Here is a 16,050-nt window from a genome sequence, read left to right as displayed (position 1 = left end):
AAAATCGAATTTGGATTTGAATTTTAACGCGTGCCGCGGCATCCATATTTCCTTGCCGCGGCACGAGGCTTCAGATATGCGATATGGGCTTTGCGTGCCGCGGTATGCAACTTTCCTTGCCGCGGCACGAGACTCTCTGTTTCTCTTGTAGCGGCAGGGACTTTTCTCTGTAGCGGCAAGGACCTTTCTGATTTCCCTCGTAGCGGCAGGGACTTTTCCCTGTAGCGGCAAGCTTTCAGATTTCTGTACTTTTGTTCTTTTCTCGATTTTTCTCCTCTTTAACACTTTACTCCAATGGTTAGAATCCTACAAAATCATCATTCAACCAAAAATCATCAAAAATATACAATTATCCTTAAAAATAATAATTTAGATTAAATGAATCAAATTAACAAAACGATTCTAGCTATCCCCAAACACACTACTTATGAACACAAAATCTGATAAGTAGAAAGGTAAACTTTATACAAAAATATACTTATCAACGATCCCGACTCCAAGCCTCTAGTGATAACCTAGTCACAACCATAATATAAAACCTCATCAAAATGAGTAAATAAATACTTCCAAACCCAACCCAAGCCTCCGAGACATCGAATCTCACTCAACTAAGTAGTAGGATCGATCCCGGGCCCTTAGAGCTAAGTTCCCATCACAAAAACCACCATTTAGTATTTTTTTTCCCTTAAGGGTCGCGTCCCTACATGGCCATGCCGCGGCCCGCCCCCCTGGCAGAGCCTCCTCCATCTTCTTCAAGCTAGGGCCGCGGCGCCCAAGAACAGGGCCGCGGCCCAACCTCGCACCAGCCACTTTTCTTCGTTTTTTCCATTTTAAAACCTTCAAAAAACCCATCCAAACATTCCCAAATCATTAAATCAAAGTTCCCAAACTTCTCAAAGGTCTAAAACCACCAAAACCTGAAGCTCAAACAAACTAAAAACTCAACGATTCACAAACTCCAATTCAAGCTTAAAAACTTTTAAAAACTTAAAACTTAAACTTGAATTACCTCCGATTGAGTTGTTTCCAATTAAATCCTCTGGCTAATAAGCTTCTAATTCTCCTTAGGATTGCTATGTCTCGATCCTTGCTTGATTCCGAGTCCTAGAACTCAAGATACCTTCGAAAATGCGATCGGGAAACGAAAAGGGAACTTTTAGGGAGAGAGAACGTACAGAACGTTCTTTTTATTTCCTTAAAAGGTTACTTCAAGCTTAAGTAGCTTCCAATAAAACCTAACGCTTGGGGTCCCGAAAACACCCCCGGGGACATTATAGTCAAAACTTCCAGAATTTCCCCCTGATCTTACTAACCCCCAATTTATCACCAAATATTAATTCTCATTACCCAATAACCCGGTAATGCTCTAAATACCCCTTGACTTACTCCGACTCAAGCTTAAATCCCGTTGTGACTTTCCCACTAGCTTACCCCCTAGGACCGTCTTGTGCTGGGTAACCCTGGCATAACCAAATAATAACAAAGCACCACACCCATTTCACATATATGCAAAAAATGCCCGAAATGGCCAAAATATGAAAATCACCCAATTAATCACAAATGGGTTCACATGCATATTTAATACACCTAAACATGCATATTATCATTAAATAGCATAATAAATCAATTATGGCCCTCCCGACCTCCTAATAAAGGTCCTAAACCTTATTAGGAAATTTGGGGCATTACAATGAATTTTCTGACAAATTACTCATTAGGATCGCCTCGTGTCACACATCCCAAATATATTCACATAATAATGCGGTCCCACTCACAAAACACGTATAATTATAATTATATTCTCTACGAGTCAAAATTACGAAAATGTCATTTTTCACCAAAACGGACCCACAATCACATTTAATACACATAAACATACATAAATAGTCATATTATAATACAACTCATATATTTCACATAATCACACATATATTCAATTAAATTAACATATAAATTCATTCATGCCGACCCAACACGATATAAAGGCACTAGGCCTTATTAGCAAATTTGAGACATTACAAAATTCCTTCCAATTCGTATTATTTTCCCATTACAATCACAATATTAATAAATTATATTACTGACAAACCAAAAAAAAAATTTCAAATATGTTGTTCGTGATTTCATCATTGGACATGTGACAGTCATTAGAGAAGCAATTAGGCTCCTCAGGAGGATGGTGATCTATGAACTTCGCCGAGAGCTTCTCGAAGTGTAGTATCCTTGCAGCATGCCGAGTTCCTTGTTTTAGGCATGAATGTCTCCAAATGAGGTCACGCTCCGAGAACCACCCTATAGGTCCTCCTGTCTTCTTGATCCGATAGTCTTCCAGGTCTAGGAGCTTTGTCCTCGGGCCTAGAAAGAGTGTCAGGTGTCCATCACTGTAGCCTTGGCCCACCACAAGATTGTATGACAGCTTTTTGGGGGCCTCGAGTAGTGGCGCTGAGTTCGTACACTTGACAATTGGTATTTCCCACAACGCCACGTGATACGGGAAAACATGCAGCCGCACCCTCGCACCCTGACAATGTTAGAAGTGTGACTCCTGTAAAGTTGATGGGCTGCAACCTACGAATTAGGCCCTTGTGATACACACGGGCCCACAATCTTTATTAGAACGTTCAAAGGAGAATATTTGTAATTAATGATATTAATGACTTTCAAGCTACCATACCATTGTAAAATAGTTTACAATTTTTATACTTAAAGCAAAATATACGCTGCCTTTGAAGCTGCCTTTGAAACACTCATTAAAGCTTGCCAGCTCAAGCTTCAAAGTTTATTTTAAAATCATTGATGTTTATATTCATTATTTTTTTTAAGTTCTATTATTAATTTAATAGCTAAAATGTCAATTTTTCAATTTACAAAAAGGTGTGGTTTGAAACCGAAACCAAATACGTTTAACTAAAATAAAATAAAAAGAAATCTCTTTAAAAAAAAATAAAAAAAAATTGTTATAGAAGATGGAACTAATAATTGAAGTGAATGAACAATCAAAATTCAAAATAGCAAAAGACTTCACTTCCCTCCTTTACTTCTTCTTCGTCTTCTTCCCCTAAACTACTAAACTAGGGTTTCATGAAATTGTCTGTCTTTCCTCTGAAACTATGAACCAAACACTCTCAAAACCCTACCATCACCCAAACCCTAACCCTAACCCACCCGACCCCTATGTCTCCATGCTCCAAGACTCCATACACCGCTTCATCGCCGATTACCGCAACTCCGTCACCGACTTCTCCAATTTCTCCTCCATTTTCTCCCGACTGCTTCAAACCATTCCCGACCCTCCCCTCGAAATCATCTGGTTCTACTCCGCTGTAACATTTCGCACCGCCAAATTCAATGCTCCGGCTACAGTCGCCGTCGTCAAGGACTTGTTCCAGTTGCTTGTTTCCTGCTCCGCCTCGTGTCGTGGCCCCGAGAGAATCGCCGTGCTCGCTCCGGTCGCTTATGAGCTGCGTAATTTATCTTTTGGTGTGGAGGAGGATCACTGTGAGGAAGAAGAGGTTCGGAGCTTGTTGGAAGGGCTTATTAGCTACATTAGCATTTCTTGTAGTAGCGGCAATGGTTGGGACGGTGATGGTGATGGTCTGAGTTCTTGTTTTTTGGACGTGGTTCGCGTTTGGGTTGTGGATAGAGTTGGGGTTGGTGGTGGTGGAGATGAATTGTTGAAAGTGTTCTTCCCGATTGTTAGTGATGAGGCTCGAAATGGGATGAAGAAGATGGTGGGAATGGGATGTGGGGTTGGCTATTTAGCTGGGGTTGTCATGTGTGAATCTTTCTTGCTAAACCTTTGCTTTAAGTTTGGGCTTCTTCAAACCTCGAGAGCAGAGTTGGAGAAGGAGGTCCGTAGTTGGGTGGCTCAAACACTAACTGGGTTTCGCTGTTTTCCCTTTTATGGTGAGATTGGCTTCTGACTTTCTCCAAATTGTGAGATATCTAGTACTGTTGTTCTTACTGCATTTCCTTGTTTGAATTCATTGTTGGGTCCTTTACAATGTTTATAGTTGTGTTGTTTTACTTGATCAAATTGTGCGGCTTCTGATTCGTCACTGGTGTGTATCAGAGACTCTCTTCAGGACCTTGCTGGAACCAGTTTTGCCTGTCGCCAACCTGCTGGTGAGTCTTCAGACCAGCTGGGATTTAAACCCCAGTCCTCTTACTCTCTCACACACACGCCCGACCACTTTTTAAAGTGCCGCATAGCTAGATAACAAAAGTAATAATCTCAATTGTCCTGTTATGGAGGGCAGGCGAATCTCGGAGCATAACATCTGGTTAGGAGTGGGGTTTACCGTTTGGATGTTGTTGTTGTTGTTGTGTGCATTTGTGGTTTGTTCATGGTAAGATAAGTTATACATACATTTATCCTGTCCTAAATAGCATGCTAATCTAGTAGTGTAGGTATAATATTAGTATATTACAATCATATGTTATGGTGTTGAATTGTTGCCAGAGCCTGGAAGTCGCTCTTTTTGGTTGGTCCTGTAAATGCATGTTATAAGCTGATAATAAGACTACAGGCGAGAAACGTCTCTTTGCTATACAATCGCTGGGTCGAGATGTATCCTCTTGTAATTGTGAATGAATTATATATGGTAACAATAGCATGGTCATGTCCAGGGAGAACTTCAATGCCATTTCATTAGAGAAGAATGTTTGATATATCAATATGGTATTTATAGCAAATATTCGGCTGATTTTAGTATTTATCTACTTGCAGAATTATAAAGACCAATGTCTTTTACAAGAAGTTCTGTATGACTCTGTGATAATGGTGAATTATTCTTTTCTCAAACCTCAAATAGGAATACAGTTACCAAGTGAACGACTGAAAAGTCTTGCCATAACATGGTTACTTGTTGCTGACAACGGCATAAGGTTTGTTAGGTACGAACAAGAAATAATTGGTTTTTATTGCGATTTAATGAGTTACTTTAGAGTATTTTCATCTGACAGCTCTATTTGTTTACCACAGGAACAATGATGACCAGAGCAAAGTCATTTCTTATTTAAATGCCTTCACTGAATCTTGCCTTGCCTCTCACTTGATCACGTGGCTTACAAATCAGACTGACACAGAGGAAAGAAACTTCAGACCAAACTTTTCAACTCCGGTGGCACTTATTAGTGAGTTCTCTGCTATCTTTATATTCCTGTCAACTTAGTTAAGTTTAGAACCCGTTCAATGTTTTGTTTTGTTTGGCTTTGATTCTCAACATGGGATTGTTGTTACGTATAAAAGTGGAGCAGAGAAAATACTAGAACACCTTCCTCTTCTGGGAAATATGGCAGCATTCTGTACTGCAATTTATTGAACTATACATGCATTCTGGACAAATTGAAGAGCAGCTAACTAGAGATGAGTTGTCCTGTTTTGTAAAAAAATTATGCCTTGGTGGAACCTTTACGACATTGTTTCTCACTGAACTAATCACAAATTGATATCATCCTCAGAGTGGATGCTGCTTGTTGAAGAGCGAGGAGTAAGAGTGTTTGATTGTGAGATTTCCAAGCTTCAAGCCAAAGGAGTTATATGCAAGTCAAGAGTTGAGTATGTGCTTCCAGAAACTAAACCCGATGAGAAAACCCTGGCCAGTGGTGATCTTGTGATGGTTGATTCTGTAGACAATGTATCAATGGCTATTAACGGCATTATAAACACAGTAGCATTCGATGGGACAAGAAAACGCAAAGGAACAGTGGACGGGACAGGCACAGGAATACAGGTTAAGTTTGTCAAGTATCACTTTGACGAGAATTCTGTGAAGAAAGGGTTTCATTCTTCGGGTAGTGATGGTAGTTTGAGCAGTGAGAGTGAGGTAGACAATCCAGATTCTGATAGAGCCATGGAAGATATGGAGCAATGAGTGAACTTTGACACTGAATTGGCAAGAGAATGTTGGTGATGCATTCAAGGTATGTGCTATTGACTTCTGCTATCCTTACTGTTATTGAAACTTCAGGAATGTATTTAGGAGTATAAACATATATCTCCATCATGGATGGATATTTCCATACTAGATTAGATTAATAGAGTAGATGAAGTATCAGAATACGGCTATTAATATAGTTTGTGTGCATTAGTAGTAGTACATCTTAATCTTCCATTTCCACTAGCTTCATTGTATCAAATAAATTGACTTTGATACAAGGGTCATGGTAGAGAAAGTCCATTTTGAGTATCATGGCTTCTCTCACGGTATTGTATATGTTCTATATGCTATGAGCAATGTTAATGATGATATTTTCAGATTTAAGTTAACTAGTTGTTTTTTGCAGTTGTATTATTGATATGTTATTAATTGATTTTGAGATGTAACACTAAAAATCTTAAGATGAATGTGATTCAATATTGATATTTGAAATAGCTATATTTTGAAAGAACATGTTATAATATAAGAACAATCTACAATTCTAACAATTTAACATAACTAAAATTACATTTTATTTTTATTTTTTTCGTTTCTACTATTTGGTCATGAAAAATTTAAACATATTTATTTATTACTTTTTTGTTTTTTAGCCTAATATTTTGTCATTTTGTTATTGCTGGTGTTGTCATTGTTGCTACAATTTGACCAAGTTGCAAGCATAATTTTTTCTTTGTTTTTTCCTACTATTTATTATGTTACCATTTTGTTATTTTGTTACTTTTTAGTTTCTTAGTCTTTACCATTAATGTCCTTTCGTTACTGTGTTACTTTGGTTTTAGTTTTTTTGTTTGTCTATTAAGTTAATATGATGTAATAGGTTACCAAGTTATAATTAATAAGTTTTAGTGTCATAATGTTTGGAACAATGACACCTAAAAAAATGTATTAATATAACTTAATATGTAACCACTTTATCACTAAAAGGAATTATTGTTGTTACATTTTGAATAACGGAAAAAAAATTAATAAAAAAATGAAAAAAGTTGTTGAATTTTCATAGAGTTTCTAAATCTTAACCTAATTTAGTTTGACTCTATCTTAAACCATTTATTTTTACATCAATGGTGATGTTTGAATATTATTATTTTTTTATATAACTAGCATGGTGTCTAAAATGTATTTTATGTACACAAGTTTTGGTATTATTTGTAATAATTCTTAAAATATATTTCACATACAGATTATTGGATTATTGGAGTTGGGCCTAATATTAACAAAAATAGCCCACTGCTTTATTTCTTTATGGGTACAATAATGGATTTGGGCCTAATAATGGCAGCCATAGTATCAATCCAATGGGTACAAGGAATGTAGAATGGTATTTTTCAAAAGTAGTCATCTTACTATAGTTATCTTTGGTGACTTAGATTAATTAAATTAATAATTATGTTGACCATATCTTTATTCCATAAAGAATTCTAACTATTGGAATGTTACTTTGGTCTAAAAAATAAACAAACTTGTGACACTCATAAGTAGTTAAATTCCAATGGTTGAAGTGTTTATTAGTCCAAGGGGTTAAAAAATTGTTTATTTTGAAAGAAAAAGAGAAGAGTAAATTTGCTTAGAAAATAAGCAATAAAATGTGAAAAATATATAAAGGGGTCCCCACAAGAATTGGTAGCTAAATAAATCCTAATCGTTCCCATGATATAAATGGGAACTCACTTGTCTTTCTCAATCCCAACTAAGTTCATAAATATTGTACAAATAAATAAATATAAAAAACAACCTTATAGCTCATAAAAAATGAGAGAATTGATAAGGGGTATTAGTGTTGTCGAACACTATGAGAAGGTGTCATATAATTATTGGTGCAATTTAATATCGAGTCTCTTTGAATTTACTAAATATTATGAGGTATCACTAACGAATTATGAAGTATCAACCCGTGTGGTGTTGAACACCTTAAAATCACAAATAACAATACTAAAATAATAATAATAATAAAGAGAAAAAAAAAAGTAAAAGGTACAACACATGGCACTTGAGAACGATGGTGATGGTCATAGATAGAGTCAATACTCATACATACATGTCATAAGTTTGACGTGAGAGCTTATAGAAAATTACACTTAATTTCTTTCACTTTACATTTATTCGTTTTATTTTATTTAATTTTAAAAAAAAAATGTGTTTGAAAGACGAGAATTTTGTGAGGACAAACCAATCTCACCGACACTTTGTGTGTTGGATCTTCTAATGTGAACCAAGCCTCAATCTAACAAATTAAACACATGTTGTACTAAGCACATAAATATCATACCCCCCCCTATTATTTTTGGTAGGGGCAAAATGGACTATAAGCATTTTTGAAGATTTTGGCTTATTATTTGCTTTTTTATTAGCATGTGGGCCTTAATATTTTTCGGTTCTTATGGAGTTCTAGATTTGACGGATATAAATTTGGATCTAGCTCGTCTTAATTTAAACTCGATTTCATAAGTTTAAAAGTTCTCGATTTAAGGATTATTAATTTGAGTCTAGCTTATTTTAATCCAAAATCGACCATATGTATTGGTAAATAGATTAGATTACATTACGTCTTATATATACATAAAATAATTTTGATTGAGACATAAAAAGAAAAAAACAATTACGCCAAATATATTATTCAATTTTTGTAATGTAAATATTTTTGAAATACATTTGATCTATTATCCCAAAATACTTTAAATTTTGAAATAATCTCTTCTTACTCAATCAAAAATCAAACGATTGTGATAAGAGTTTTTCACATTCATTCTAAATGAAATATAAATAATTATATATATATATATATATATATAAATATACAAAAGTGTAAGTACGTAGATGAACATTAATTGAGGTTAGGCCTACCAATTGGATATTTCATGTGTGTTAAAAAAAGTTGGTCAGTTTGTGTCGGTCATTCTCTTCAATAAATAAACAAAAGTGTATTTAAGAATTTGTAGATCTCAAAGTAATATCAAATTTCACATTTTTATGATTTCTATAAATCTATGCCAATCAATGCCCTCTTATCTTTTTATCTTTCTTTATATAAACAATCATTAATTAATTTCCTTTCTAAAATTATTTATTCATTTTTTATATTTATCATAATTATTATTTCTCACATTAAAATACAAATAAATAAATAAAAGGGTTACCTCCTTGTTGGGAAGTGGGAACCTTAGAAACATTTGTATGATATGTTATATATATATATATATATATGGTGGGATCTACAAAAATATATTTCTATTCTATTGACAAAGTTATATATATATATATATGAATAAATATTATTTTTGTCCATAAACTTTTGACACTATCAAATTATACCTCTAAAATATATAGTCAGTTAAATTTTTTTTATTGAATTATTGATACTATAAGATCGTGCACCCTGTTATAATTAACATTTTTACCCTCCTAACTTTGACAACTATTAAATTGTGGCCTATTTTATTATAAAAAATTTGAAAATCTATTTTTCTAATTAATTCTTACAAAATTAAAAAAAATTATTAAAAAAATCAATAAAATACTAAAATTATTTAAAATACATTTAAGTTTAAAAATAATTTTTAAAATAAAAACTAAATTGTTACAATTAAAAAAAAAATTCCCTTCTTCTTCCTTATTAATTTTTCTAATTACTTTCTTTTCTTTAATTTTTCCCCCTAAATTCATTTTAAAAATGAAATATTTATGTATAAAATATTACAATTTAAAATGTATTAATTTTAAAAGAAATATATAAAACTTAATTAATTAAAAATATTGGGAAAAAATGAAAGAATAGAAAGTAATTTAAAAAGTATATTAGAAAAGAATAAAAAAAATGGAATATGTTTTTTTAATTTGTAACAATTTAGTTTTTCCTTTATAATTTTTTTTAAACTTAACTGTATTTTAAAAGGAATTTTACATAGTTTTACTCTTTTATTGATTTTTTTTTAATTTTTTAAGAATTAATTAGAAAAAAAATCAAATTTTTACAATTAAAGATGGCACAGTTTGGTAGTTGTGAAAGTTTGGAGGGTAAAAATACTAATTATTTTATGCAAATCGTAACAGGGGCACGATCTGATACTATCAATAATTCATGAAGAAATTTTAATACACCGTATATTTTAAGGACACAATCTGATAGTGTTAAAATTCAAAGGACAAAAATATTATTTATTATATATATAGATATATATATATATATATGATCATAGATAAAAAGCCTTAATCACATCTTATAATGATTAATGTGTACTTTTAATTATTAATAATTGGTCAAAGATTCCAATATTTAAAGCTTATACAATGAGTAGCACATTAATTTAGGACAATTAGATCCAAAATATCTGGTTTATATATATATATATATATTATATAAATTGTGTGTAATGATATTACTTTACTTAGGACAATGAAATTATTAGTTTGGTAAATGTCATTTACGGCCGTTGGAGGTCTTAATCGAATATGGCCTCTTACGTTACTTATTGTAAGGTTTTTTCTATATAGTAATTCCATTTCACATAATTATAGAAAATTATTTAAAAAAAAATTATGGAATGAATAAAAATATAATAAATAAGATTAATTAGTTTTCAAATTTTATTTTTAATTAATTTATATTTATATATATTTTAGAGATAAAAAGAATGAGAATGCAAAAAACAAAATAATAAAAATAGAGTACATTTTTTTTCTATATATTTATTTGTTAAAAAATCAAAGGGTGATTTTTCTTTTAATAATAACTTTTGACTTTTTAAAAGAGAACGGTTAAAAGAAGAAAACATGTATATAATTAGCAAAAGTGTCATTAGATTATGATTCAAATGGATAATAAAAAAATCATTATATATAGTAATTTTTTCAATTACTTAGAGAAAGACCTATATGTATATTATTGATTTAAGATTTTTTTTTCCTTTTCCAATAAATTTTTGATTATAGGGTGATAGAGACATCATGATCAATTTATTATAAGGACATTAAATTTATATATATATATATGTATTTATAACGTAGATTGTAATGAAAATATATATATATATATATAGTTTATCTTAATGAATTCTTAGTACCAGAAAAAAATTAAAAAAAAAGTCATTATCATTTATACATCATAGTCACTCAACTATATATATATATAATTATAGTGTATATATATCAAGGTGAGACAAAATCTACAAGTTGAAGAAATTATGTGATATTGTAATCATATAAGTAATTTAATCATTAGGTACTTTATGTTTTTACAAAGTATAATTTTGGTACTATTTTTTTCAATAATCATCATACGGTATCATGTATTTTAAAATAATACATATTTGATACTCTAATTTCATATTTTATAAATAAAATTTTATTAATATAACTAAATTGTCATCGGTTATATGTAATTAAATAGATAATAAAATTTGAATTAGTAACTTATGAAATTGAGAACATTTGAATAAATTAGAAAAAAAATTAATTAAATTTGAGTTTTTAGTATCAAATATGTACGATTTCAAAATACATGGTACCAAATGAGTATTATTGTAAACACAGAGTACTAAAACGATATTTTGCAAAAACACAATATACCAAATAATTACGTACACTTCATATAAATATTTATATATGAGATATTTGCGGCATAAGTACCCAATGTTTGGGTTTTGTATGCGGCATAGACCCAATGTTTATTTTTAGTGGCAAAAATACCCAAAGTCAGTAAAACTGTAATTCCGTCAGCCTCCTCCGTTAGGTTCCGTTTCGTGATGACTGGACCAACACGTGTCACTTCGTGATTGGTCCAACTCAATAATATTTTAAAAATAATTATGATTTGGACCAATAAAAATGTGACATGTGTCTGCCTAACGGAGGTGATTGACGGAATTACAGTTTTACTGACTTTGGGTACTTTTGCCATTAAAAATAAACATTGGGTCTATACCGCGTACAAAACTCAAACATTGGGTACTTATGCCGCAATTATCCCTTTATATATCTATCATAAAGTCCACATGTACAGTATATATGTGATGTAGTTTTAGAACAATAATTACAAAACCAACTTTGTATGGACTTTATTGAAGGAAGGAACAATAAGGATAATGGAACCTAAGAAGCTGAAATTGCCGTTATATTCTATGTATATATATATATATATTTATATTTAATATCTTTAGAATGTTTTTAAATATGGTATTCACACTATAAATAAATGTAACATTTAGTGACAACTTTTTAGTCGCAACATATATTGTGTGACTAAATGTCACTTTTAATAACAACAAAAAATTACTTGTGATTAAAAAATCATACTTAATCACAAGTTGTTATTAATGCAGTTTTAGTCACAACCTATTATTTTTAGAGATAAAGTTTGTTGTGACTAAAAATACATTTAGTGACAACAAATTGTAATTTTTGTGACTAATACTTTTAGCCACAGACTTTTTAGTAATGACATAGGTAAGATATTTTTTCTGTAGTTATAAATTTTTTATTTTTAGTCACAAAATTAATTGCGACTAAAACTAAAATTTTTTATTAGTGTCAATTTTTTTTCTTTCATAAAAATTTTGAGTGTTAGACAATCATACAAAGACACAAACATTACTTCAAATAGTTGTTATGCAAACTAACCTATTCATAAAAGATAAATTTGCAAAAAATTATATGCTATTATTATTAGGGTAAATACTATTTTGACTTTTGTGTTGCGCAAAAGTTATCGATCGAATTTTTTATTTTGTTAAATGACAATTTAAACTCTACATTTTCCAAAATAAACAAAATAGTATCTAAATTTGGAACGGGGTCGACAATGATTGGAGCTCTTTCGACGCTAGTTGACGGGGATGATGATGCTTGAAGTGAGCACCCAAAGTTCGTGCAAATGGAGGAGGGAAGATATTTTTTTGCACAATACGAAAGTCAAAATAGTATTTTACCCTTTATTATTAATATTTTACAAATAAATCTTTCAAATAACTAAACATATCCTTTTTATTAATGTGTATAAAATTGATTTTTCGCCAATTATTCTATTAAATCACAATACTCATATATGTGTAAATACTTACTAAAATGACATATTATATTTACTTTAACCAAAAGAACAACAAAAAACACTAACAAAAAAATCCAACATATTATGCATGCATGACATGTTTAGTGGAAACTATATATATAATATTAATTTATTTGATACAATATTACATATATATATAATTAATAAAATGATGAATTAGGTTTCGTAAAAGAAGAGATTATTAATGTTGGTTGAAAACTCTTTATCTAGTTAGGAAAAAGAAAAAAGAAAAAAAGAAAAAAGAAAAAAGAAAAAAGAAAAGGTTTTAGTATTATAACGACACATACCAACTTCATTCAAACGTCCCACGTGGCGTGATGCATACATCCTATTGGACCATACTATTCCCCTCTCCTATGCTATGCTATGCTATCTCCCAACCATATCAAACACTATAAATATATCCTCCATTTTCTATTTACAAATTGAATTATTAAAAACAAAACTCTATTAAATCTATTTTATCATAACTTTATTTTTATTAAAGAAAATAAGGCCCCACGATCAGAATCTTCCTATAAAGTGGTGATAATAAGTGGATTTTTTTTTGTCAATCGATTTTTTGGTAAGTGTCGAATCTCATATGAGGTGATACTTTATTGTTTGGTGATGATACTTCATAATACTTATTAAATGTGTGAGACTCAATATAAAATTACAACAATAGTGTATGACAGATTCACGTGGTGTTGGATTGTTAAGGGACACCAGTACTACAGTGCTGTTATTAGTGCAATTTGGTTTCAAGTCTCACATATTTTTATTTAAAGTAAAATATGTGGGGCTTGCTACTCATTTACACTAATCAACACAACAAGAAAAAATGATTTTTACTTCAGTTTTTAAACTGAATTTACTTCGGTTTTCGCTAAAATTCGCAACCACAGTAGTTCGGAGCGAAGTAAAAAGTAGTTAAAAACCGAAGTGAAAAATAGATTTTCTATGTCGGTTATTATAGCAAGATATAGTGGTGTTGGGCACCATTGTTGCCTTATAACAATGCTCTTTGCTGATTCATGAATAACAATATAATTGTTATACCCAACATTTGACATTATTATGTGGCGACTCACATAGCGATGACATGCCAAGATAAGGTGAGAAGACACAACAGTCACCGTCATTTACTAAGAAGAGTGACCCTCGTCACTCCCTCAGCGCTTAGGCAGAGGCGGACCTCGCGAGCACTGACCTACTTCTCCTATTGCGTGAAGCCAAATTATCCCCAAATGACTATGTCGATGCTAATCATAGGAAGAAAATGGCCCTAGCCAAACATAGTCAATTTTATTTGTTTATTTATTAGTTTACTTTTTAAGTTTATCGTTCATATTTCTAGTATTTTTAAATACTTAATTATGATACGAAACAAAACAATATAATACAATAATAAGGAGATGAGTATAATTACAAGTACAAATCATTACGAATTAAATATGATACGATATAATTAATATTAAACTTGAATTAAAACGATATGAACATTAATTATGCTTTTGACTAACATAACACAAAATAAATATGAGTAAAATCAAAATTAAACATGTATAGGTAGACATATCAATCAAAACAAGTTATCTTTAGACATTTTAGTTCATTAGGATTAGCTAATCCATTAGTTATAAAAGAGATATTCAATGAAGCATATTATTTTATTTATGAATATTTTGTAATTTGTAGTAGTGATTTATAATAGTGTGAAGAATAAAGTTGCATGCCCCACATAACAAAATAATTATTGGAGTGATGAATATGATAATAAAGCCATACAAATCAATAAAGAGAAAAAGAGAGAATGAGAGTCATACAATACAATACAAAAAATATATATTTATATATATATATTTTTTTATTTAATATTAATATTGGTCAATTCCATTATTTGTTGTTGTTTCATGCATTACACACACTTAGACTTTTGGCACTAATAATATCATAATAATAAAATAATATAACAAAAACTTTGGAAATGTGGTAGGCCAATGATTAATTTTTGAATGAGAAATTGTGTATATAAAGAGAGCTCTAAACGAAATTAGTAAATAAAGGAGAAAGAAATGCATGAATAAAGCAACTATAAATAATTTTTTTAAGAATAATATAAAAAATAATAAAATACAAAAACTTTTCAATGACATATTAGTATCGTAAGCATTTGACATTTTAACTTAATAATAAATATTTACTAATTAATTATCTTATGTCAAATGCGGCAACATAAATATATATACACAACTCAAAAAGAATAATTATAGGTTTTATTTATTGTTATAATAACTCATTTAAATAATTGGGAATTTCTACGGTAGGGACTTAAAAATAGTCCTACCAGTGGAGTTTTTTTGTGTTATCAACACATGAATAGTTTTCGGCGTGATTTTTTTATGACCGTGTATATTGTAGTTATTTAGAGCATCCTGAAAATTTTTAGAAAATTTCGAATAATTTACAGTGCCGAAAACTAGTACAAAAACAGGTTGTTGCACGCGTGACTAATATATTTGAACATAGTTTTCGGTATTATAAATTATTCGGAATTTTCTGAAAATTTGCAAGATGCTCTAAATAAATACAATATGCACAATGATAAAAAAAAACCGCGCCGAAAATTGTTCACGAGTCAAAAATACAAAAGAGTCCCACCAATAAAGCTCTTTTTGAAGGCCCTAGCATAGAATTATCCTAAATAATTACTCATCACTACTTAATAATTTCAATATAGATAATAAGTTCTTTTTGTCGTTATTATTATTTATTTTTACTTAAATTGACATGTTATCGTTTAATAGTAAAAAATTATGACCATACATTAATTTAATTATTAATAGAAAATCACCATTTTCAAATAAAATAGAGGTTGTCATCGTTGCACCACATAATATTTTCTTTTACTTTTATTATATTAAAAAAATTACAAATTAAACTAATTATTATTATTTTTTTTAAGTAAAATAATTTTTATTGAATAAGTTTCATCATTAATATATATATTTTTTTCTACAAAGCAAAATTACATAAAAAGTTCCATGATATTTTATAGTTTACATT

At 30.5% G+C, this 16,050-nt stretch overlaps 1 protein-coding gene across 2 annotated transcripts; it reads left to right on the top strand.

The window, feature by feature from the left end:
- Positions 1–2,974: 2,974 nt before the first annotated feature.
- Positions 2,975–6,271, top strand: LOC133803617 (uncharacterized). Of its 2 annotated transcripts, none has more exons than XM_062241718.1 (5): positions 2,975–3,906; positions 4,073–4,125; positions 4,730–4,887; positions 4,985–5,136; positions 5,464–6,271. In XM_062241718.1, the coding sequence occupies exons 1-5, from the start codon at positions 3,111–3,113 to the stop codon at positions 5,874–5,876; spliced, it is 1,572 nt and encodes a 523-aa protein (XP_062097702.1). In that variant the 5' UTR covers positions 2,975–3,110; the 3' UTR covers positions 5,877–6,271. The 2 variants fall into 2 exon arrangements, with proteins under 2 accessions (XP_062097702.1, XP_062097701.1); XM_062241717.1 differs by having other exon boundaries at positions 4,730–4,896.
- Positions 6,272–16,050: the final 9,779 nt, after the last annotated feature.

This window comes from Humulus lupulus, chromosome X (genome assembly GCF_963169125.1).
Source record: "Humulus lupulus chromosome X, drHumLupu1.1, whole genome shotgun sequence".
In the NCBI taxonomy this organism is placed as follows: domain Eukaryota; kingdom Viridiplantae; phylum Streptophyta; class Magnoliopsida; order Rosales; family Cannabaceae; genus Humulus; species Humulus lupulus.
This window is presented reverse-complemented; position numbering and strand designations above follow the sequence as displayed.